The following is a 25,223-nucleotide window of genomic DNA, read 5'->3' as shown; positions in this document are numbered from 1 at the left end:
CTACCTGCACTTCTCACCACCTCACCCTAGTGCTTTCGGTTCCTTCTTCCTGGAATGCCCTTCCGCATCGTGTGGACTGCTTTCAAATCCAGACTCTGTTACTGCCTGACTGTGTGACCCTGAGCAGCTTACTCGACCTCTCTGTGCCTCAGTGTTCTCATCTGTAAAATGGGGTGAACAGGGGCACCTGGGTGGCTCAGTGGGTTAAATCCTCTGCCTTCGGCTCAGGTCATGATCTCAGGGTCCTGGGATCGAGCCCCACATCAGGCTCTCTGCTCAGCGGGGTGCCTGCTTCCTCCTCTCTCTCTGTCTGCCTCTCTGCCTACCTATGATCTCTCTCTGTCAAATAAATAAAAAATCAAAAAAAATTGCATTGAGGGTGCCATGCAATGCCCTTAAAATGGGATGAACATGGTGGCGGTGAGGAATGCATTCAACATTAGGTGCAGAGCGCTTAGCAAGCTGGGTGCTCACAGCTGTTACTGCGGCTGGGCGACCCTGTGAGATGGCAGCAGATACAGCACTCCCTTTGGACTGCGGACGTTGATCTTGACGGAGGACAGAGGATGAGGGTCCTGGGGCAGGTGTTAGACTGGTTGGGGTGGGCACTGGGGAGGGGGCTTGAAGTCACGGCTCTTTACCAGCTTGTAGGGAAATATTTCAATATTTCAACAAGGATGTTTGTACAGGTTCTCACCAGCTGAACTTCAGCCCTGACCAGGTGGCCAAAGGACATCGTTCAGACCCTAAGCCCACAGGCAGGGGGCCCTCCGGGTGGGCAAGGCTGTGCCCCAGCAGATGCAGCCTCTGGGACTTCGAGGCAGAGACCAGCTGGGATGCAGACCGCTCCAGCATCAGCAGGGCCCACCCGGGAGCCCCCCTGACCCCCATGCTGTGCCTATGAGGCAGCCACTCAGAGGGTAAACGCTGCCACTGAGCAAGGACAGGAGGCCCCCAAAGGCCGAGTGTACTCTGAAGTACCTGAGAAAATCCTGGCAATGCCTTGCACCTGTAGCATCCAGTTTTTTGTTGCTTGGTGTCATAGGAGCTCAGAACAGTGATTATGCTGGGTAATAAAAAATGTAATTGTTCGCTTTCATATGCAAGTTTTGGTTGGGAAAGTTGGTACTCATGGCATTAAACACTCATATTTTGCTTCCAGGGTGAACTGACATTCACCCATGATTCGTCCCACCAGAGTTTAGTTGGTCCCTATTTTGGTACTTTTCTCAGTCAATTCACCCACGTCGGGTGTCTCCCTCCTTCCTGCCCTTCTTACATCACACCGTGTTCCAGCTCTCCCCTCTTGCCTTAAGTCATCCCAACCAGCCCCAATTTCCACTTGAGTGCTTTCGAGGGAGCAGGCACTGTGCCAAGAACGTTGTAAAGCTTCATCACATCACTGAGTCCCCACCGCAATGGTCTGGGATCACGGATCGTGAGTCCAATTTACAGATGACAGACCTGAGGCTCAGAGAGGAAAGACGAATCGCCCAAGGTCACATAGGTAGCAGCGCTTGGATTCGAACTACTAAGAACCTGTGCACCCATCCACATTCTTGTAGGTGCTCAGGAAACATTTGAGAAGTGCCCTCCTTGTCCTTACCTCTCCAATCACAGGATTGCCCGGAGTCTCCCTGGTCTCTGTCTCCAGCCTTCCAGAAAGGCACAACTTTTATAACCTGAGCTCTGAAGCCCGGCGGGGTGGGGCCAGGGTTTGTGCTCAGAGGAGCTCTTCAGTGGAGGAAGGGGTCCTCTTGGCATCAGGTGGCAAGGGGCTGCTGGCCAAAACCAATAGGGCTCATCACTGAGGCCTGAGGGGCAGGCCCTGGGCCCAGGGCCAACAGACCTCCAGGGGAAGGAGGGTGGGGGCTCTGTGGGTTTGGGGGTGGGTCCTTTCCCTTAGGAATGACATCAGAGCCATGGAGCTTGGGGCAGGGCCTTCAGCTCTTGGGAGAGAGCCAAGGAGGCTCCCAATACAGGATGTGTCAGTCTCAGAACCTAAGCGAGTAAGGGGGTGTGTTGGGGGTGTGTGTGGTGGGGAACAGGCAAGTGGTAGAGCCAGCCCTTTCCATACATGGTTCTGTGCTGTGCCTCTGCAGCCAGACAGGCCTGGGTTCGAATCCCCACAGTCACTCAGTAACTGTGGAACCGCGGGCAAGTTGCTTTTTCATCCAAGCCTCACTTTTCATGTCTGTAAAGTGGTGATAACAAATCCACCGATGTGTTTGCCGGTATTTGTGAAGATTCAGGGAGGTAACTCATGGAGATGTCAGCACAGGGCCTGATCCAGAGGAAGGGTTAAAAAAAAAAACTACTTATTTTAATTTCTGTCTTAGAGAGGAGAACACTGGGTCTTCGAGGGGTTAAGTGATTTGCTCAAGGTCACACAGCCTGTCCGCAGTGGCAAAAGTAGGATTTGAAATCAGGTCCCAGAGAAGGGACTGGCTACCCAGTGGAAGGGAAATTTGGTGTGCAAAGGTCCTCTTACATGGGTGTCCTGGTGTCCCCATTGTGAGTGGGCGCAGCTGGCAGGGTCGGTGCGGACCCCTGCATTAACTAAGGCCTGCAGGTGGCGGATCTGAGAAGTGATCCCAGGAGAGGCCAGGAGAGGGGGAAAGAGGCGGGGAAGGAGCCAGACCCCAAGGTGGGCTCCATCCTGTGGGGCACTGTGGGAGCCAGTGTGGAGTTGCCCCCTAACCTAGTGGGTGAGGAAACAGGTTATTTTCCACCAACCTCCAGGACACCTCTCCTCCAGGAAGAGATCATGGGTGCCTGGAACCTGGGAGCCAGGGCTGTTTTGGAGAAGTGCCCCAATCTGGCCAGGCATTGGAGCCACTGGACAGAGATCCCATCCCTAGGACTAGGTGGAACCAAACTAGAGGCCCTGCCCCATCGTCCAGGCTCCTGGAAGTACCCCTTCCCTTCAGATCCTCACACAACCCTAGGGAGCCAGAAGGGAGCTGCCACCAAGGGGGAGACTGGCTTTCTCATCTTTGTGGTGAGAGAGGGTTCTAATCCAGACTCAGTCATGACTAAGGAAAGTAATGGAATGTGATGTGTGGGGATGTGGATGGCAAAGTGTGTCTGGGAGTCGGAGATGCTTGAGGAAGCTGCCACATGGGGCCTGGCCCTGAAAGTGTTTGTCAACCCTATGCAAGCACCTTGTGTAAGGGCTTATCCTGACCCTTCTATGTCCCTCTCGGCCTGTCTCTCCTGTAGATAGGAGAAACTCCTTCCTGGCTGCATTCCCAGGCTGTCACCTGTTCTTACATCTGTTTATGCCCTGCAGTGATTTTTCCTGAAACACCCACCTGTCCCTTCCTGTGGTCCCTTGTGTAATTAAAGGGCTCTGTATACCAGGTCAGGCCCAGAGTCTGGAGAACAGGGGCCCTGTTGTTCGTCCTGAACCTGCTGGCATCAGGGAGGCCAGGTGGCAATGGCCATCAAACACTGTCCAAGTGGGAAAGGCCTTTAGTGATAAGGCCCGACACCCTGAAGGCCAGGTAACAACAGGGACAATGACATTACCCAGAGATGACACCGTCCGGGTACCTCCCATGTGCCAGGAACCCTGCTCTCTCACTTCATCCTCATCCCCCGACCTACTCCAAGATGAAGACTATGACTCTCCCCATTTTATAGAGAAGGAAATGGAGACTCACAGAGGGGGAGCCACATCCCAGGGTCAAACTACCCCTGAGGGGCCAAGCCAGGACTCAAAGCCTAGTTCATTTGCCTCCAGAGTCACCGTGTTCTGAGAACCCTCAAGACTGTACACCATCTAGATCAACAAAATGTGTCCCCCACCAAAGAGGTTATCCCACCCTAGGTGCTGTTGAGGCTGACACAGAAGGTAGGAGGGCTTTCTTATTCCTGGGGTCCAGGGAGGCAACCATGACCCTGGACATTTCCATATATAGTCCCTATATGGCCCAGACATAGCTTGGGCATGGCCCAGATATAGCTTGGGCATGGCCCAGATTGGCTCAGAGGTGCCTAAACATGACCCAGATGTGGCTTGGATGTCTAGTTCCAAGCCTGCTAGAGGCAAAATGACTCCTGAGGGAGGACAAAGATATACTCCAGACTCTAGGAGTCACAAATAGGCATTTATTTCTTGCAGAAGAAAGAGAGAGTCTACAGAGCTGGCTTCCGTACTCCCTCTGGGACCCAGCCTACCCTGGATGGCCACCATCCAAGTCTTCATGGGAGAGAGGAGAGCGGTCTGGTGGTCTAAGAGGAGGCTGGAGTGATCACAAGGGAATCCTGGAGTTGGAGGAAAAAAGTCAATTCAGTGTTTATGCTGGTGGCCCTCCACGGGGTGGCCAATGGCACTGGGGATCATGACCTTGAATGTACACAGAATTCTTTGAAGGGTCAGAGGAGTAGAATCTGTGTGTGAACAGTGACACGGTGCAGGGATCTGGGTACAGACAAAGTATCTGCATGCAGAAGATGGGACTGTGTAGGACTGTTGTCCCCAAGCCCAGGTGATCACCAGAACTCCCCAAGAAGTCTCATAAAATGCAGATTTTGATCTGCATTCAGCTGTATTCACTGGGTCCCAGCCAGCTAACTTTTTAACAACAACACTCTGCCTTTTTTTTTTTTCTTTTTGAACCTAAGTGTGATGCAAGGAACTTAACCTATTAGATTTCCCCCAATATTTTATTATTATAATTTTTAAACAGAGAGCAGATTGGAAAGAATTTCCCCGGGACCACTTGTCTACTAAGCACCTAGATTCTACCATTAGCTCTTTCTAAACTCTACTTGATTTATCTCATATCTGTCCGTTTATTCATTCCTTCAGCTAGCTTTTAAAACATATATTACAAAGCTATAAAAAGGAAATCAATGGGCTGCTCACTCAAAATAAATGAATAGAGCAAAACAGGAAACTTGGAAACGGATCCAAAGAATGATATGCTACCTTTCCAACCCAAAGTGCAAATGATGGATTATGCAATGCAAGCTGACAAAAAAAAAAAAAAAAAAGTAGCCAAATGCCCCTTCATAAGAGATATGTGAATGGAACCAAGCTCTAGCCATCCAGTTCTATGGAAACTTGCTCACCCAACATGAATCAAGTATAATATGTATTTTAGATAAACTCCTTATATTATAACTGGGTCATTGTATTGTAGTGCATTCAAGTATGACTGATGTATTTGCACATCTGCTGGGTTTTATGGAGGAGGAAGCTGGGCTCAGGACAGAGGACCTGCCCAAGGTCATGGCTAGAGAGAGGCAGAGCTGGGACTGCACTGGTCCTCCAGTTCCTGAGTCTTGACTTCCAGCCTCTCTCTGTGCTGTCCACAGCCCTGCTCTCACTATCCTCCATCACAGCCAGCTGAAGGGTAGACATAGATTTTGAGGGTGGGCCACTGATAGTAAGTCATACATCAACTTGCCTTTGACACTAGTTAACAAAGCCTCCTACCCTTGACCTTGTGGCATGGGGAGGCATTTTCCAGACTTCCTTTCCTCTCTGAATTTCTCCAGAACAAAAAAGCTCAGGAAGTCAGGAATACCAATTCACAGCTTTGACTAAGGACTAAAGATTTAGATAAGCTATCGAGCTGATCTCCTGCTACCTGATGTAGTCTCAGCCTGCTACTTCTCTGCCATCTTGACTCCTCCCTCCAGGACTAAAGATTTGACATAGGACTAAAACGAGTTAAAGTTTTGGCCAAAGCGCCTTCTAGCCTTGGATTGGACACCTTGGCCATGGCAGCGTAGGTAGGCAATCACTTGTGGGTTTTCTTAATTCTAAATAATTCTGCTTTCAATGTCTCCCCCACCTAGAGCGGAATAGAAACTCCCGGAAGGTAGCGGTTTTGTTCAGTGTTGTGGTTGGTGCCTGGTACACAGTAGCCGCTTGGGAAATGCCTGCTGGCTGGCTGACCGAGCCAGGCCCACTTTGCTGTCATCGGCTCCTGCAGAAGCTGGGGCCCAAAGCAGGTGTTATAAGGGCTGGTGCGGAGTGCAGATCCCAACTTTGCCACCTACTGTGTGTGTGTCTTCGGAAATGGATTTGCCATTTTTGAGTCTCAGTTTCCCTATCTGTAAAATGGGGATTACAGCAGCATCCGCCCCATTGATGGGTGTGAAGACTAAACAAGATGCTGTCCAGTGGCATGAAACAATGATGCGCTATTGAATATTATTAACGCTAATATTTGGGGGCTGGGAGTGATGCTGCTATGGCCCCCCTCCCTAGCAGCTGTCAAGGAGGGTCGATGCTCAGCGAGTGCCTCTGGAGCACTTACCATGGGGCAAAACTTACTGCATGAAGGAACCGGTGCATGAATGAGTAACAGGTAGAGTGGAGAGAGGGCTGGAGGGGAATGCTCCCCAGACTAGGACGCTCACATTCTCACGCTTACAGATGAGGAAGTGAGGCCCCGAGAAAAGAAGGGGCCGGTCCAGGACCCCCCCATGAGTGACTGGCTGGGTCAGCACTGGAGTGCAGGCCCTGCCTCCCAGCCCAGGGCTCCCCCAGCAACTGTGCCCTCCCTGGGGGCAGGACATTTAATCCCACTCACCTTGGTAAGAGAGGATGAGGCTTCCTCGAATCCCCAGGCTTTCACTATCGATATCGGGATCCCGGATCTTAATTTGCCTGAAATAATAAATGTGGTCAGAGGCCGCTGGGCTTGGGGTAGGATTGAGCAGCCACGGGGGTGGGGGGTGGGGGGCGGAACTCAGGGCCTGGCACACTGTCCCTCCTGCCTCTGCTCAGCTGCCCTCTGGCCCCAGCACCCAGCCAGCCTCATCTCCCTGCCCTGTGCTTCCAGCACCAGCTGCTGGCGCCTTCCAAGGGCTCCTTTCACGTGCTTTGTCACACTTCGGCTAAAGAACCATCAGGGGCTCCTGTCATTCAACAGAGGTGTCGATACATTGAGGTTTCCTACTCTAATAAAATAAAGAAGTGAAAAAATGTAGTTGGCAGAGGTTAATAATTCTCCCCACCCCCACAACCCGGGGCTTAGTTAGAGGAATTTGACCATTTCTCTCGGCTTCCTCCACCAATAACACAAACAACAGTGCAAACACCACCAACGGTTAAGAGATGTTGAGACCCAACTGGGCCAGGCTCCTCCTTCGGCCCCTTATAAACATCCTCTCTGTTATGTGCCGGAGGAAGGTGCTTTTATTTTCCCATTTTACAGATGGAGAAATTGAGTTAGGATGATAAGGTAACTTATTCAAGGCCAGGTGGCCAGCAAGAAGGGGAATCAGCACTTGAACCCAGGGCTCCCTGAGGCACCTCGAGTATGCTTTAGCTGTTTACACCCCTGTCTCTCTCTGGCCATCAGCCCTTTGAGGCAGAGGCATTGCCTCCTGGTACTCATAAAGGAACTGGACTGGAAAGTTGGGGATGGAAGAGGTCATTTCGAGTTGGGCAACCAAGAAGGCTTCCTGGAGGAGGCAGAATTGGAAGCAGGCTCTGAGGATGGATGGAAAGTGAGATGCAGGCAGAAGGAGTGAAGCACCCACCCTCAAAATCCTGAGGGTTGGGGGATGGATAGCAAAGTGACGCACCGTTTTCGTTTGGCAGGAGGACAGAGACGAGGATCTCAGTGGTGCTGTTTCTCAGAAGTTCAGGCTGTGAAAGAGAGGGGCATTGTTACCTGGCTGAGGATCCCAAGTCCCCCAAGCCCCGTCCCATGGCCAGGGCAGCCAGGGGAGATGCTGGAATCCCAGGCTCCTGCCAGTCAGAGCTGTGAGGGTTCCCGGGACCAGCCAGGCTGGGGGCAGAACCAGTCCAGCTGGGCCCTGCGTCCTAGTGTGTGGGTGTGTTGGTGGGGGGTCGGGGAGCATGAGAGGGATACACCCCCTACCCTCAGGGGCTCCACTGCTGTGTTCTAGCTGAATCTGCCTTGAGGGAATTTTGCCCTGTTTCCTGAGTTTTGACTTCTCCAGTGAAGTCAAAGTTCTAATTTTCATGTGGGAACCTCTCCACTTAAAAGTTAGCCAAAAATGGGGTGCCTGGGTGGCTCAGTGGGTTAAAGCCTCTGCCTTCAGCCCGGGTCAAGATCCCAGGGTCCTGGGATCGAGCCCCATGTCGGGCTCTCTGCTCAGCAGGGAGCCTGCTTCCTCCTCTCTCTTTCTCTGCCTGCCTCTCTGCCTACTTGTGATCTCTCTCTGTCAAATAAATAAATAAAATCTTTAAAAACAAAACAAAACAAAAAAGTTAGCCAAAAATAAAATAAAAAATAAAATACCTGTGGACCAAAAAACAAAACAAAGACAGAAGACAGGATGCAGCCAGTCTGAGATCTCTGATCTGCTCTGAGTCAGCTTGGGCAATGGAGGACCAGAGGGAAGGGGCTGTCCAGGGTTACTGAGATGAGTCTGTGTGAGCAAAATGAGATGGCAAGAAGGCATTTGTTTTCTAATTAGGGATCACAGTATTACAGCAGGAAAATGAATGTGTATCTGTGTATCTGTGAGTATGCCTGTGTTCTCAGCTGTGTCCAGCATATAGTAGGTGCTCCGCAAACACCAAAGCAAGGAGGTTGGGCTTTGTGGCTGTTAATGTGGAGGCTGGCCAGCCCACTAGGGGTGACCTTGTTCCAAGCAATTCTTGGTCAATGTCTCTTTTTTCAAATGGACCATCCTGGGTTGTCCTCCGTGCCCCAGGGACAATCTATTAATACTCACGTTGAACAGTCCAATGCCTGAGTTCATCAGGTGGATCCGATCAGAGCTGCAACAGAAGATGCCCTTGAGAATGGCCTCTCATTCATTCATTCATTCATTCACTCATTCAACAAATATTACGGAGCACCTACTGTGTAGGGCTTTATTTGTGCCAATGGGGTCCAGTTGGCAACCCCTGAACTCCCTTTTGGGTAGCAGGAGGTCTGTGGGATGTGGGGAGAAGGTGGGCAGAGGAGCAAAAGGCAGCTGGAGCACTGTGCTTCCAGGCTGGGCTCATGGGGTCAGCATCGGGGCCAGTGTCTTGGGGTCATCCAGGATGGGCAGAGGGGATGGTGGTGGGCATGCCGTTCCCATGGCCAGGGTCAGTCTGTCCCATGGCTGCTGCAAAGCCACTCTTCTTTCCTTGCCTCTCTTTGACATTTGGTCCCCAAAACGGGACAGTCCAGTCTAGGCCACCTTTCTGCACATTCCAGAATACCTTTACTCCATGCTCATACCCCAGAGGTTCAAAACACTGCGTGTTTAAAGCAACCCAGTGGTCACAGGCTGGGAGAATGATTTACACGTTTACCTGATTTCATTAAAGCTGAGCGTAAGTCTGTCACCTTTGGTATAAAACTGGGCTTCTGAGCTGGCTTCCTGCAGGGAGAGAAGCCCGTTCCTTTCAGGGGTTGTGTCAAGCGGAAGGGGAGAAAGGCTTTTCCTGCTGATGTTGCCAACCTGATAGGATATTACCAGCGTGGGGAACATCCACGAGGGGATAATCTCTCTGAGGATGACCACAGGACATAGGAAAACAAAGTTGCCAGATGGGAAGAGGAGAGTGAAGACGAGCACCTGGATGCAGCTGTTTTTGAAGCCAGACCGTCTGCACTTCTCAGGTCTATGAGCTAATACAATTCCTTCTGTGCATGTGAGTTAAGGGACTGCCCAAAGAGCTTAACTAATGAAGTCACAGGACCAGAGCTGGGTGACAAGAGTGGTGGAAATGGTTAGCAAAGCAAGAGAGGTGAACAGGAGCAGCGAACAGGAGGGTCTCCCAGGTCGCTGCTCGTGCCGCAGAGAGTTGAACTCACGATGCCCAGCGTGAAGAAGGGGCGGCGGGCTTCATTGGTGGCGAAGACTTCCAGCACGACCAGCTGGGCCACCTTGGCACTGCCCCCCTCCAGAAGGAGCTCCGGGGTCTCCTGAGTTAGGATCTTCACCATCTGTGTGGGCCCCAGCTGATTCGCAGCCTGGAAGGACATCAGATCCGCATGAGGCCTCCCAAGGGCCTGACAATGGCCCACAGGCCCATGTGGCCCCTGTGGCCTGGCCCCGTCCCCTTCCTGGCCTCCCTCCTTCCTCTCCTGGTCCAGCCACCGTCCTTCTCTCCGATCCTGGAGTGGATTGCTGCTGGCCCCATCTCACGGCCTTTTTTTTTGCATCTCCCTCCATCTAGAATACCCTTCTCCTCAGGGAAGCTCTCTCTCATTTCCTGGGTTATATTAGGTGCCCCAGTAATGCCCTCATAACCCCTAGAATCTATCCTTGGTCACCACACTTGTAACAGAAATATCTGAGTACGTGATCCAGGTCACACTGCCCTGCTAGACTGAAATCTTGGTGAGGATAGCTGGAAGGATGCGGAGCAGTCCTACATGTACTTTACTCCCCAGAGGTCAGTGGACAGACCACAGCAAGCACCCATCAGCCTGCAGACGGCAAGGGGACCAACCTGTTCACTGATCACCTGGATGGTGGACTTCAACCGGCGGGCCAGCTCAGGAAGCTGAGGATGAGGGGAAGGCAGAGCAGGTCAGCTGGAGGGGAGAGGGGAGACACACCTCCAGCAGCCCCACTGCCTGGATCCCTAGGAGCCAGGGAGGTGACACCATGAATGTCACTGGTGGAAACCAGCCTCTGTGTCAACAGCTGTGGGGTATGGGGTCCTCACTGGCCTGGACTTCTATTGTGGATTGTTGGTAGTAGTGGGTCTTGGGCAGCTCCCTGCTCCCTAAGGACATGGAGACGTGACCCAATTCTTACTATAGTCATGAATGTGGTTGCTGGTGACCATTCCCCTTTTCTCATCATACCAACTTTGGGCCAACCCCTTCCCCTCTGGGCCTCAGTTTCCCCATTGGTCATTGTGGAGGAGGTGGCATACTCCAGCTGACTGGTGGTGGTTGTCTGCTGTGCTGGGTTGATAAGGATTCCGAGACCATGTTGGCATCTAGGCTCAATAGTAAGAAGGATCCTGATCGATTAGTGATGTCTGCCATGGGTCCCACGGTGGAGAGTGGGGGCATGACTGCTATCCTTGGACTACTCACTACCTAAGATGCCCTTTGGCTCAGTGGGATTGCTACTTGGTAGAAGAAGCAGGTGTATCAGATTCCAGAGGGCAGAACTAGGCCTGGTGCTGGATGTTACGAGGGAATTTGCAGCTTTAGAGCTCTATGTCAGAGGCAGAGTCTGATAGACCAGGGAGTGAGTTCTCTATTACTGGAGGGATTTAAGCTGAGCCTGACAGGGGATTACTGCTCAGAGGCTTAGGGCCGTCCTTGAGCCCCCTTGATTCAGGACATTCCCACGATGCAGCAGAGGGAGCCCTTCTTTGCCGAGACTGACCACATAGTCTAACAGGACTACGAGTTCCTCTGGAGGGAGCAAGGCAGCTACAGCAGCGTTCACCACATCCTGCCTCACGGTGAGGCTGAAGGGGGTGCTGTCCAGGTAGGGCACCGTTAGGGAAACTGCAGACTTGTTGAACTGCTTGGTCACGTCTCCATTGGAGTCCAACAACTTTGCCTAAGAAGACACAAAACAGACAGCTGGCTAGGAACTTGAACTCCAAAAACTTACCCAGGAACGACCTAGAAGAAAATGACACCATTCAGCCTGTTTCCCTTTGTGCCTTTGCTGACAGGAAGCTTATCTTGGGATTCAGTGCCCTTCCTGAGGTGATAAGTGATCTCACGTGGCCGGCAACATCGACTCCACCAGCACCCCTCAGTTAATCTTTGATTTTTCAAAACCTAGAGGTCTTCTATGGCACTTAGGTTTTGACTTCTCAGATACCTCATGAACCCTTTGGATGAAGGGAAAATTCAAAACTGCAACAAAATTGATGAAAACGTTTGATTGCTACCGTTTCCCAAAGGATCCGTGGAAACAATGCTGGGCTGACGCTGTCCAGGTTCGCCTGGTCCCTCAGGGACTCCAGCCCCAGTGTGAGTGTGTGGCCCCACATTTCACAGAGCACTGGTAGTTCCGGCTCCTCCTGCCTGCCAGGCCCTGTGCAGCCTCACGTCATCTTCCTCTTGGTGACTAGTTCTGTCTCCATTTTATAGATGAGGAAACTGAGCCTCAGAGAAGTGACAGAACTTGCCCAAAGTCCCACAGCCAGGGAGTTGTGAAGCTGGGAGAGACACTCAGATCTGTGTGATTTCTAGGGCTGTGTCTTGGTCCTGGGCTCTTGTTTCAAGGTCATCAGAGATTTGGGGTTTGGCAGGGGCTCGCCTGAGAGGAAGGCCAAGAGCCCCCGTGCATACGCTGGGCTCTGACTGGGGAAACCAGAGGTGGAGGTCAGATCATTGGGGCCGATGCTCTGAGTGTTGCCCTTGGATTCCACCTCCTGGTTTCCTCTGTCAGGATGGATTACATGGGACAGGTTGGGCCGCCTGAATTCCCAAATCAGCCTGTGTGTCCCAACTGTGTGTGGTGTTTTCTCCTCTGAAACAGACCCACGATATCTGTCCTTGGCAGTCAAAGAAGGGCAGTGATGTCTCCACTTTACTTTCGAGATCCGGTGACACTCACCCCGAGCTCGAACTGGATGACATTACCCTTGATGGCAGGAGACAGAAAGTCGAACTGCAGGCGGTCAGAGCCGAGGGAAACAGGCGCTGTTTGGAGACAAGAGGAACATTCTGTGAGGGAGGAGGGCAGTATTGGATGGGGCGCTTTGGGGGCTGCTTTTGGCGGGAGCTGCATTATTGCCTAGGGGTTGGTAAGGAGGAGAAGGAATGACGATGTTGACAATGAGAACGACATTTACTGCGCATCCATCAAGTGCCACGTTCTGTGCTAAACCTTTATACTTACACTTTAAACTCAGTCTTCACAATAACTTTAGGAGGTGGGTCCTATTATTACCCCCATTTTACAGATGGGGAACAGGCTCAGAAAAGGAAAATGACTTGCTCAAGGTCATATTGTGAATAGATTTGAACCCAGTCGGTCTGATGCCAAGGTCCTGGTTTGGAACAGGACTGAACTATTGTTTATAACTCTCTACCTGCTCCAGGGGACTGGGATTTGCACCCCTCACCAGGACCGAATCCCTGGTGTACGCCTATCTGTGCACTGGATAGTTTGTGTTCGCCTGAGGAGTCCCTGCGTGGCCGCCAGGTGGCAGTGGTGTCTCACCTGCCCGGCTGGTGGGCGGAGCATGAGGAGGGCAGCGGCATGGGGGGAGAGGATCAGGGATAGTCAGGGAGTGGATCCTTGGACCACCTGTTCCCCTGGGGAGATCTGCCCTGCCCCTGAGGAGCAGAGGAGCCAGACAGACTTCTGTTCCATCCCCAGTAGCCTTGGCTACTCAATCCTACCTTTGAACCTCAATTTTCTCATCTTAAAATGGGGGTAGATACAATAGTAATTACCTCATAGGTTGAACAGGACTGGTTCCTATTTAAGTTGGCTCACATCTAAATGACACCAGACTTGGAATTTGCAGAAGTGGGGTCAAGCCTTCTCCTATCACTAATTTCCTCTGTGAACCTGGACAAACGACTTGATCTCTCTGAGCCTCAGTTTTCTTATCTGTGAAGTGGGGTGATGATGGCTACTTCCTGGAGTTATCTGGAACCCAGCCCAGTAGGAGCTCTTTGGGTGCTCACTGCATATTGATTCCTTTCTCTTCTTCCCCTCCACCCTGGTCACCCTCTGAGTGAGCTTCTTCAGATCCCGAAACAGTGGATGGTAGCATTTTCTTCTTCCTGCTAATTCCCACTCTGAGACCTCTGAGCACCACATAATTGTGAGGTCGGGAAGAAGCCTGAGTCCTCCCATCCCAGCTACTCTCAGGGAGGGAGATATGTTCTCCTTCCTGAGCACATGTCTTGCCTCTTCCCTTGTTTTCTCTTCTCTAATAGCCTGTAGTAACTGCTGTCTCATCACACTTTTGTTTGTCCATTCATTCAGCTCCTGTTTGTAAGCACTTCCCTGGGTGGGCAGAGCACCTGGTATGTGCCGGCAGCCTCCCTGTAAACTCTTAATCCTCACATCACAATCTTGTGATGTAGGGATGTAGAAACCCCATTTTACAGAGGAGGAAACTAAGGATAAGGAGGTGGAGTGGACTTCCTAAAGTGACAGCAAATCAGGGCAGAGCTGGGATTTGAACTGGGAAATCTGACTCACAGAGTCCCTTGCACACAGTAGGTACTTGTGAAATCACAGGTGTGGTGAATTCCCGTCTGCTCATCTTTGGGAGGGATTCACAGATGCTCATTGCACTTGCTGCTGGGCCAAGTTGCTGCTCAGGCTTGACCTGCGAGGCCTCTCCTGGGCAGAGCCAGGGCGTGGAGGCTGGCTCAGCAGTAAAGGAAAGAGGTGGGAGGGAGCAGGGCACCTACCCCTCACCAGCTGCAGGAGGTCCGCTTGCATGTCCTCAAAGGCTGCCTTGATCACGGGGCACAGCTGCAACAGCACAAATGCAGAGGCTCCATGATGGAGGGGCCAGAACACGGCCCCACAGCGACCCGTGCCTGGCCCACCCAGCCTGAGCCCATGTGCCCATGGCCAGCCAGGCTTCTGTCTGTGGGATTGAGGACTTGGTGTTGTGTCTCTCCGCCAGCCATCCCTGCCGTTCAGAGTCCCCTGGCCCCCGGTGTTGCCTGGGTTTTTTTTTTTTTTTTTTTTTTGCAGTAGTTTTTCCCTTACCCTATGCCCAGGGTGCACCCTTCCAGCCAGCTGCCCTCCCCATCGGACTCCTTGTCCTGTTCACGAAAGCCCATGTTTTCCATAAGAGGGAAATGGAGAATGTATTTCTTCATTCACTTACTCGGCCAGCTAGTCATTACCAAGCTCCTTCTGCACGTCAGACTCTAGAACGGGGGGACTCTAGAACAGACTCTAGACCCAGCCAGACTCCTGAACAACCTCTGTGCCTCTTGTGGGTTTCTAGCTCCAACCTCCCTTTGTCTATTGAGCTCTTCTTCCACTAAAACTGCTAGCAGTTCTCAGTCGGGGGCTGATTTATTTGCATAGGGGATATCTGGAAGTTTCTAGAGTCACAGCTGGCGGGGGGAGGTGTTATGCATCTGGGGCTAGAGGCCCGGGATGCCAGTAGACATCCCACAGTGTGCAGGACAGCTCCCACAGCAAGGAATTCTATGACCCGAATGTCGATAATGTGAAAGGTAAGAAACCCTGGCCTCATGGAATCCTGGCCTCACCTGTTTTGGTTAAGGCGGAGGTTAAACCTTTGACTCAGTTGCTTGTGGGACTCAAGAGTCTTGTTCTCCGGCTCCTGGCTCCTGGGTGGCGGAGTCAGTTAAGCATCCGACTCTTGTCATGATCTCAGGGTTGTGAGATCGAGCCCCATGTCGCGCTCAGCACTCAGTGTCGGTTCTGATTGGGATTCTCTCTCTCTCCCCCTTACCCTCTCCTGCTCATGCTCTCTCTCTCCCTCTCAAATCGATGAATAAATCTTAAAAAACAAACCCAGAGTCTTGTTCTCTGCTCTAGGCAGCCCATTTTCCAGGGCAGTGCACTGTGAGAGTTTTCTATGCACAGTTAACTTTTTCTATGAAAAACCCATTCCCTGCTTCTAGCTGCTCTGCCAATGCAGAACCCAGGGAGGATGGAGGACTTGGGCTCGGAGACCCCCACCATTCACTGCCAAGGGCCAGCATGTCTCTCATGGGAACGTGCCGCTGGCAACCTTGACACCATCTCTCACAGTTACCTTTCCTTCACTTCCACCAAGGGCTCTCAACCCTGAGTACACCAGAACATTAGAACCCTCCAGGAAACCAGCTAGAATTCTCTGGGATAGTATGGCCCTGCCTAGCGCCATTACATAGGAAATTCCATCAGGATTTTTAAAAGCTTTCTCAGGTGGTTCTGATGTGCAGCTAGGGTTGGGACACAGATATTTCCACTGAAAAGGTCTTTGGCATTTTCTAGGTGGGTTCCCAGCACATTTAAACATGGTGTGCCTTTTCTGTCCATTTCATGTAAAATATTCATGTGACCATTGTATCAAATCCACTGACTCATGGTGGGAAACCATGGTGATTAATGGAATGCCAGTTTTCTTATATCATTCACTATGCTCATATACTTTCACTCTTAAAAACAGATATTATCCAAACAGCATTTTTATGCTCTATTTTCTAGTGGAAAATACATTTTTTTAGCTAGTAAAGTATGATGCCAATTAAAATATGATTTTGCTGGAAGCTTGGAAAAAATTTCCAGCTGTGCCTACTTTAAGAAACTCCCACCTTTAGGAGCACCTGGGTGGCACAGCTTGTTAAGTGATGAACTCTTGGTTTCGACTCAAGTAGTGATCTTGGGGTTGGGAGATCAAGCTCTGATTCGGGCTCTGTGTCCAGTGTGGAATCTGCTTGAGTTTCTCTCTCTCTGTCCCTCTGCCCCTTCCGACTGTGCTCTCATTTTCTCCCTGTCTCTCACTAAAATAAATAAAGAGAAAAAAACCTCCCACCTTTAAATAGAAAAAGATTTCTGAAAAAATATTTCATGTCAGAAAAGACAAATCTTACAGAATTCTTCACTTTCAGATTCCTTTTAGCAGTCTCTAAAATGGTTCAGTAAAGTATTAAATATGTTGTGGCTGTTATAATAATTATGAATATGATACAGTGGCATAGAACATAGGTATAACTTAAGGAATAAAAATATGAATGCCTGGGGTGCCTGGGTGGCTCAGTGTGTTAGGCTTCTGCCTTCAGCTCAGGTCATGGTCCTAGGGTTCTGGGATCGAACCCCACATTGGGATCGGTGGGGAGCCTGCTTCCCCCTCTGCCTGCCTCTCTGCCTACTTGTGATCTATCTCTTTCAAATAAATAAATAAATAAATAATTCTTAAAAAAAAAAAAGAAGAATGCCTTGTGTCGAGATGGACGGTGTATATCTACAAAGAGAAAATGGCTGCCAAGTTAAGGTGGAAGGGTCATGGACACTTTCCCCCCAAAGTCATTTGAGTTATTATATCATCTTTTCGATTAAAAAATGTTTTATTATTTAAAAAAATTAGTTATCTGACAAGGTGTTTCAAACCCCAGGAGGCCCACTGTGGTGAAACTATCTTGGAATTTACAGTGGAAATCAATGGTCAAAATTACAGTTTTAGTTCACCTGTGACATATAAGGGACATAGAAAATGAACTTGCATTTATTGACTCAGAAAAATAAATCCAACAGGCCTGGGGGTGATAGATGCTTGAAGACCACAGGCTGATGAGCCAGCTCGTACCACTTTGTGAGGGCCAAGTGTTAAATTTTCAGGAATTTCTGAGCTATGGGCTAAACCCAGACATTATTAAAAATTAAATTATACAGGAGCGCCTGGGTGGCTCATTGGATTAAAGCCTCTGCCTTCGGCTCTGGTCATGATCCCAGAGTCCTGGGATTGAGCCCTGCATTGGGCTCTCTGCTAGCAGGGAGCCTGCTTCCTCCTCTCTCTCTGCCTGCCTCTCTCCCCGCTTGTGATCTCTGTCTGTCAAATAAATAAATAAAAAATCTTTAAAAAAATTAAATTAGGGGCGCCTGGGTGGCTCAGTGGATTAAGCCGCTGCCTTCGGCTCAGGTCATGATTTCAGGGTCCTGGGATCGAGCCCCGCATCGGGCTCTCTGCTCCGCGGGGAGCCTGCTTCCTCCTCTCTCTTTCTGCCTGCCTCTCTGCCTACTTGTGATCTCCTCTCTGTCAAATAAATAAATAAAATCTTAAAAAAAAAAAATTAAATTATACAAATTTACAACTAAATAAGTTATACTAAATGCAAAGCTAATGAGAACTCAAAACTCATTTGTCCTAATTATTTTGTTGTATTTTACCATTCTCTATTGCTCTTGAGGTTATTTACGTCATTTGCATTTATGTGGTGAAAATACCATACAGTGGTGTGCTGCTGTGTGTTTCTTACCAACTCTGCTCAGTGACATCCCACAGGTAGCTTGAAATTATCCTTGGAGCACATGTTTACACCAAAGAAATCAGCAAGTGCTACAAATTAGGGTTCCTTCCACTCACCCTCCCCAGAGTCAGTTGTTAATAATTTATCAGCACATCATTGTTCAAGGTCTCTTGGGTGACTTTTGGCAGTTCTATTACTTTTACCTCAATGATCCACTGAAAGAGTGGTCAGACCCACAAGTTTCCCACTCAAGGAGACACAGGTCCCTGAGCACCAGCTTACAGTTCCACCCCACCCCCACAGGGGGAGCAATCTTTTCAGGCCAGAGAGGCTCTGAGTCCACTCACCTGAGTTTTTACCAGTTCGGGCAGGGCTGGCACCAGGAGGCCCATGACGGTGTCCGCTAAGGGGTTGACCAGGAAGGAGAGCCTTCCGAAGAGAAGGGGAGAGAGATTAGGACATGTCAGAGAGGATGCTGTTTTGTTTTGTTCTGTTTTGTTTTAATTAACATATAATGTATTATTTGCCCCAGGGGTACAGGTCTGTGAATCATCAGTCTTACACAATTCACAACACTCACCGCAGCCCATACCCTCCCCAAAGTCCATAACCCAGCCACGCTAATCCCTTACACCCCCACCCTCCCCCAGCAACCCTCAGTTTGTTTCCTGGGATTAAGAGTCTCTTATGACTTGTTTCCCTCCCTGGTTCCATCTTGTTTCATTTTTTCCCTCCCTAACCCCCACAAACTGCCACCCTGCCTCTCAAATTCCTCATATCAGAGAGCTTGAGATGATGCTATTTTACAGAAGGGAAGACAGAAAGTCCAGGGGAGGAAGGCACTTACTCAAGGTCACACAGCCTGTTCCAGACCCCCAGCCAATTATAGATGGTGGCTGAGAGTTGTCAGGGAGTAGAAGCTGGGGGTTGTCTTTAGAGTGTGTGTTGGAGACTGGGATGATGGCATTGGCATGTCTCCCCATTCTCCTGATAAGGAGGAGTGGAGGGAAGGACCATGCCCAGTGTGCTGAGTGTTTACAGCTGTAGCCTGATCTCATAGTCTCACTGGGGCCTTGAAGCTGAGTCAAAGGGACGCACTGGTTAGCAGCACACGGACAGTAAATGAAGGTGATGGATTTGCTTGACTCCAAAGCATATCTTTACCCATGGCTCCAATCAGGCCCGCCCAAGGTTGGTTGAGGGACTCCTTTCCACCTTGAAATGTTTGCCCCACTTCCAGGCAGAATGCCTGAAATCCCACCAACCTTGTTTCTGCACTTGATGTCATGAACTTTCTTTGTCATCAGAGTCCCTGAAAGGATCCTCAGCTCAGGAGTCAGGAGAGATCAGTCCCTTTCTTTCTCTGGGCCTCAGTGTTCTCCCTCACCCCCGGCTTCCCTCCCAGGTGTGGTGGGAACCCAGCAGGAGGCGGCCACACTCACTTCTGCAGCAGGCTGATGCGCAGGCTCCCCTGGCTATTGGAGCAGTCATCGATGACCAGGTGGGCATCGCCCCTCTCACTGGTGTTCACGTGGATGATGGCTTGTGCCTCCGTTTCCATGTGTATCTCCACGATGGTCTTGACTAGGGGTCTGGGAGTGGAGATGCCCGCACTGTCTCAGTCCCAGGTCAGAGCAAGCCTGCTGTCTAGCTCAGTCTTCTGGTTCTCTCACCTCCCAGCTCAAGATCCTCTGATGGTTTCTCCTCATCTCCCCCAGGTTTCACCCCACCAGCTTCAGGTTTTGGATTCCTGTCCTGGTTTAAATCCTCTGCCCATGTCAACAGGGCAACTTACGCCCTGTTATGCTCAACTTTTTACCCAGATGTCTTACAGGTGCCTCAAATTTAACATGTACAAAATGGAACTCTGGGGGCATCTGGGGGGATCTGGGGGGGGCTCCATCAGTTAAGTGTCTGACTCTTGATTTTGGCTTGGGTCATGATCTTAGAATTGGTTTCAAATTTGGGCATGGAGCCTGCTTAAGATGCTCTTTCTCCCTCTGCTCCACCACCCTCTTGCACCAACTGCAGTCTGGTGCCCTCCAGGGACCCTCCCTGGGTCCTAGAGGATCCTCTCTCTCTCTAACACACACACACACACACACACACACACACACACACACACACACACCCCTCACTATCCTCTTTGCCATTCTTTGGACAAAGCAAGCATCTCTTGCCTCAGGACCTTTGCACTTGCTCTTCCCTCTGCCTGGGATTCTTTCCCCAGATACCTGCATGGAGGAAAGGGGCAATGCATGAATGAATCTGTTGGGCCTGCCGTATCTGACTGAGGGGACACTCACGTGTTGAGTCCAGCCACCATGTCCAGGGGGATCTTGACCGTCAGCCCCTGACCCTCATCTGAGGGTTCTACCTGCAGCTGCAGGATGTTGGCTGAGGTGACTTTCAGCCTGGATGGGACATGGGACAGATGAGATTCATGCCTCATGCTCAACTGAATATCATCTGAAAACTGGCCCCCCTAACTCTTTCCTGTCTCCCCTGATGCCCAGCCAGGGGTGTCCAGCCAGCAACTGGACCTAAGCCCCATCCACTGACTCTTCCCCAGCATGGTCTGGCCCCCAACCCCACCCCCCCACCACTGCTAAAGATGCTTCCATGGATCCCTGCCACTTAAGAGATGAATCTCAGAGCCTTGGGCTAACTTGGAAGACCCTCTGTGACCAGCCCCACTGACCTCTCCGTTCCATACCGTGGGATGTGAGCGTCAGCCATTCTGAGTGACTGTCACACACCCTGTGCCTTTGTCAGGCTGGTCCCACTCCCTGGATTGCCATTTACTTCTTGTCTCCTGGTGAGCATGGAGTCACTGGCTCACCTGCCACTTCCACCGAGAAGTGTCACTTTTGCCTTTCACTGTCCTACCCCAGGCCACCTTCCTCTGGGGTCACCCCGCTAGGGTGCCTGTGTCACTCTCTTATGGTTCTTGTTAACTCGACTGGCCAAGGGATCATGCCAAGTGTGTCCTGGGTGGGAGTGGGTTGGGGGGTGGGGGAGGGATCTAGCGCCCAGCGTGGTCCTGTTCCACTTACCAGATGATGTGCTTGAGGATAGAGTTCACCACATTGCCCAGTATGGGGATGCCCCCGGCTGGCTTCTCCCGTATGGCGCTGAGCAGGGGCAGCTGCTGGAGGATGGCTATGGCATCATGGTCGTTCAGCTCCTGTGTCAGCCCTGGAGGCAGATCCCAGATGTCAGGGTCCAGCAGGAGGGGTGCGACGGATGGCTTGGCCGTGGCTTTAGGCCGGGAGGGGGCATCACCCAGGGCTGCCTGGACCCGGACATAAGGCCAGGGAACGGATGGCTCCATCTCTACCCTCTACTGTGATATGTGGCTTTGAGGATGATGGTCTAGATAGGTCATTTGCACATAAGGACTAAGTTGGGGGCATAGGCGGGGCCATTCACCCCTCTGAGCATTGCCAGCCTCTGTGGGAGTGTTGGTCGGGATACGCTAGGGGCCTGCCTCTCTCCCACCAGCCAGCAGCAAACTCTCCGGAGCCAGAAGGCAGGGAACCCCCAAGGCTTTGTTGGGGTTGTTTGGTTGCCAAAACATACTTGCTAACAACTCTTTGGCACCCCATCTCATGGGCCTGCTGTCCATAGAGTCTCAGGTGCTAAGCTGAGAGAGGAGAGGCCGGGAGCCTCAGGTTCTGGTCCCTGCTGGACTTTTCCCCTGGCAGGCAGAGCCCATTTGCCTTGTGTGAAGAGCAGGCGACTCTGGAAGTGGCCCCGGAAGCAACCCTCAGCCCATGATGGATGGGAATTGGTGTATAAATACCCCAGCTCCCTCAACCCTCTGGCAGAATGACAGGGTGGGGGGCGGGGTGTGTCTCCTGCTGTGCCCCAGAGTCCCTGTGTGTTGCTCCTTTTGTCTGCTCCGTGATAATGGAGGTGGGACTTGTAAATATTCCTCCTTTGTCGGTGGACAAAATGTTAAACCCTGTCAGCAGAGGCTCTGGAGGGACACAAAGAAAGATGGAGCCCAGTGGAATCATGGAATTGAAGGGAGGATCTTAGACTCATGGACTCTTGAGATCACAGACACTCCCAGCCTTTACAATTCATTCACTTGAGTCTCACCCTAGAGCCGGGATCCCAGCTGTGCCTTGCACACTCCCAATGATGGGAAACTCCCTCCCTCCTTTGGAGGGCTGTTCCACCTGCCCTCTTGCCTTATGGTGGTACGGCCTGGATGACCAAGACTTGCCTTTTTTTGGGGGGGGGGTCAGGCGAGAGGGAGAGGGAGGCACCCCAAGACTTACTTTCTTTGATGATTTCTCGGCCGAGGCTAAGAACTGCAGGGGGGTTGAGGGTGGCCCCAGCCAACGTAGCTGCCAGCAAACCACAGAGGAGGGTGACAGTGAATGGACCAGCCATCTTTGTGGGGATCGGTGAGCAGCAGGTGACAGGGGATGGAACCTGGGGTGAGCACAGGTGAAAGAATCTGTTAGCTGGGCAGAGAGGTCAAGGGTAGGCCCACCATACCTGGTGACTTGGGGTACAAAGTCCAGAAGACGTTGTTTAGTGAAGTGGTTAAGAGTGTCGGCTCTGGAGCCTGACCATTGAGTCTGCTGCTAGGTGCTAGTTGTATGGCCTTGGACCCTCAGCTCAGCCTCTCTAGGCCTCAGTTTTCTCATCTGGCAAATGAACATAATGAAGCAGTGCCTTGCTTCATAGAGTCAGGCACTTAAAACCCTCCATAGTCATAGTCCAAACTCAGTCAATTTCACCTCCTGCTTATTTCCCTCTTGCTCTATAAAGTTCTGATCATTCCAAATTGCTTGAAGTTCCCAGAACATACCCCATTCTGTCCTGTTGTCTGCACCTTTGTCCTAACTCTTCCTGCTTCCCGTGGCGCTTTTCTCCTTCCTTATCTGCCTGCTGGACTCTTATTCATCCTTTAGAACTATGCCCACACTTCCCTTCTGCCAAGGTTCCCCTCTCCTGCAACCAGAGACCCCAGACTGCACTTGGAGAAATGTTGCCTTTGGGGCTGCCATCTGCCCAGGACAGGATGTTTGGAGGCAGGGGGAAATGGGTATTCAGGTAGGATGCCAAAGGACAGAAAAGCTGTTTGTCTGATCCTAAGGGGCCTGAAAAGGGGATAGGTGGCTTTTTGGAGCTCAGGAGAGGAAGCCAGAGGGAGGGAGAGGCCTGCGTGCCTTCCTGGGAGAGGACCTTGGGGGATTCTGGCTCCTTGGCTGTACTCTATCCCCGCCACAGGGCAGAGCATCAGCTCCTGTAAACGGGTCTTGAGCTCTCCAGCTTACACCCTGGCTCAGCCTCTGAGCTCCAGGGAAAATTCTGCCTCCTATAGACTGTCCTGCTTAGAAGGAGGGAAGATCCTGAGATCTGAGCCCTCGCTTGGCTCACCTTGTGGATTTCTTGTTGCCAAAGACAAACATGGAATCTGGATGACATGTGTCTCTCAGCAGGAGTGACATGAGCTCTCCGAGACACTTGCTATCATAATTCAACCTTTGTCTTCCTGACTGGGCTGTGAGCTCCAGGGGGGAATGTTGGGTCTAGCTGCTCCCTATTGTGTCCCAGGCACCTGCCATTGTGCCTGGCATGCAGTGGGTTGTTTAATAAATACACGTTTGCTGAATGAATGGATGGCCTCTGGGAGCCCTGGGAGAATGGGGAATCTGAGCCTGCACTGAGCAGGTCTGGGCCATGCAGGCTGAGGGTGGAAGAGGAGTATCACAGGCCTCAGGGTCAGACAGATCCTGGCTGGAGGCCTACCTCTACCACTTGCTGTGTGATCTGGGCAAATGACTTACCCTCTCTGAACCTCAGTTTTCTCATCTGTAAAATAAGGGATAATTATAGTACTTAAATTACAGGGCTGTTGGAAGGATTAAATGAGCCAGGAGAGCTCAATGAGTGTTAGCTGTTATTATGATCATGACAGTATCACTAATACTGGGGTCAGAAGGAACCCCCTTGCAGTCAAAGCCAGAAGACAGAGCTAATGCCCTGAGCCCTGCTCTTCTGCCCAAGAAGCCCCTCACCCTGTTTGCCCTTCATTATCTTTTCATACCACTCTGTCCTCTGATCAGAGGTGCTCAGGGAGCCAGCACTGTGGTAGCATCCCACCTGTGGAAAAGTGTTTCCTCCCCAGATCCAAGCACCATACACACAATCCACAATCACTACATCATATCTAACCTCCTGGCCTTTGCTTACGCTGTTCCCTTTACAATGGGATGCCTTTCTCTCTTCCTTTGTCCAGCCAGCCTCTGCTTGGCTTCTCAACTGACATGCCACCTCTTCCCAGAAGCCTTCCTTGACTGCCCTTTGCCACAGTGTCCCTGGTCTTCCCTTGAGCACAGCATGTACCACACTGGCCCATACTGGGAATAACTTGAGGCCAGGTTAGTCTGATACTCCTCCTTGTCCCTAGAATTACTCCAGCTTGGGCTGGGCAAAGAGCAATTGGTTTGTGCCCGGTGGGTTTATGTCACTGGGATCAGGTCAGGGAAAGACTCAGCCAGTCCAATTCCTTCATTGCTATTCTTTCGTCTTCTGGGCGAGGGGGCTGAGGGCCTCTCTCCCTCTGGCCCTGACCTCAGAGGGTCCTAGTGGACTTAGGGACCTTACCTCAGGACCAAGCCTCAGTCCTGCTCTTGACCTGACTGCAACAGGTGTCTCCAGCTTAGAACCTTCCTGGTGCCCTAGGGTTTCAGGCCCTTTCCTTCCACTTTTACCTGAGACAACACCGGAGTCCTCAGTCTGTTCCTCTCCTCACCTGGACAGTGGGTCTGGATGTCTATCCTTATATCCTGTGCTCCCCACTCTGGGAAGTTACTCTTTGCCTTTGGGCCGAGACCTTAGCTGGGCTGAGGTCTCCAAGGTAAATATTTGTGGCTTCTGGTGAACCACATCCCTGCCTGGAGGCAGCTTCCTGGGGTTTGGAGAAAGGAGGGTCTGGGCGGGCTGGAGGTGTGGGTGGGGCACAGGGCACAGCGTGGCCTGTGGAACGGGCTCCTTGCCTTCTGGACAGCTACTCCCAGGGGGGCGCTGATGGGGATGGTAGCGGTGACAATATATTAAGCACCTACAACGTGGCAATGGCCACTCCAGGCTTCATGTTGGCCATGTCAGTGGAGCCTCATCCCCACCAGGGTCAGGATGATTATCCCAACTTTACCATGGAGGAACCCACCCTGCAGGATCAGCAAACGGCAGAACCGGGATTCAAACCAGAACTCAGACTTTAAAGCCTGTCCGGGGCTGTCTATGGCCTGGCAGATGCTCAAGGTCCTGGGGATGGTGTGGGTCCAAGTCCTAGCTCCACCATTTCCATGCTGTGTGACTTGGGGCCCATTCCCTACCTTTCCAAGCCTCAGCTTTTCATCCGTTTAGTGG

General features: G+C 51.3%; 1 protein-coding gene across 1 annotated transcript; it reads right to left on the bottom strand.

Annotated features, from left to right (window-relative positions):
• Nucleotides 1-4,146: 4,146 nt before the first annotated feature.
• Nucleotides 4,147-22,229, bottom strand: BPIFB1 (BPI fold containing family B member 1). The gene is made up of 15 exons (XM_045981832.1): nucleotides 22,115-22,229; nucleotides 20,882-21,023; nucleotides 20,132-20,239; nucleotides 19,268-19,417; nucleotides 18,173-18,254; nucleotides 14,298-14,361; nucleotides 12,478-12,563; nucleotides 11,287-11,466; nucleotides 10,391-10,444; nucleotides 9,750-9,908; nucleotides 9,245-9,312; nucleotides 8,674-8,719; nucleotides 7,552-7,615; nucleotides 6,552-6,628; nucleotides 4,147-4,269 (listed from the first exon to the last, which is right to left on the bottom strand). The coding sequence occupies exons 1-15, from the start codon at nucleotides 22,227-22,229 to the stop codon at nucleotides 4,237-4,239; spliced, it is 1,428 nt and encodes a 475-aa protein (XP_045837788.1). The 3' UTR covers nucleotides 4,147-4,236.
• Nucleotides 22,230-25,223: the final 2,994 nt, after the last annotated feature.

Source organism: Meles meles, chromosome 16, assembly GCF_922984935.1.
Source record: "Meles meles chromosome 16, mMelMel3.1 paternal haplotype, whole genome shotgun sequence".
Taxonomy (NCBI): domain Eukaryota; kingdom Metazoa; phylum Chordata; class Mammalia; order Carnivora; family Mustelidae; genus Meles; species Meles meles.
The sequence above is the reverse complement of the archived record's forward strand: the minus strand, read 5'-3'. Positions and strand labels throughout refer to the sequence as shown.

What these genes read in the sequence shown, in the direction of transcription:
- BPIFB1 (XM_045981832.1), bottom strand. Translation starts at nt 22,229, where the DNA reads ATGGCTGGTCCATTCACTGTCACCCTCCTCTGTGGTTTGCTGGCAGCT. An exon ending in ATGGTGGCTGGACTCAACAC is followed by an intron (nt 19,418 to 20,131) that starts GTGAGTGTCCCC and finishes CTCCACTCCCAG; the next exon opens with ACCCCTAGTCAAGACCATCG. An exon ending in TCCAGGTGATCAGTGAACAG is followed by an intron (nt 9,909 to 10,390) that starts GTTGGTCCCCTT and finishes ATGTCCTTCCAG; the next exon opens with GCTGCGAATCAGCTGGGGCC.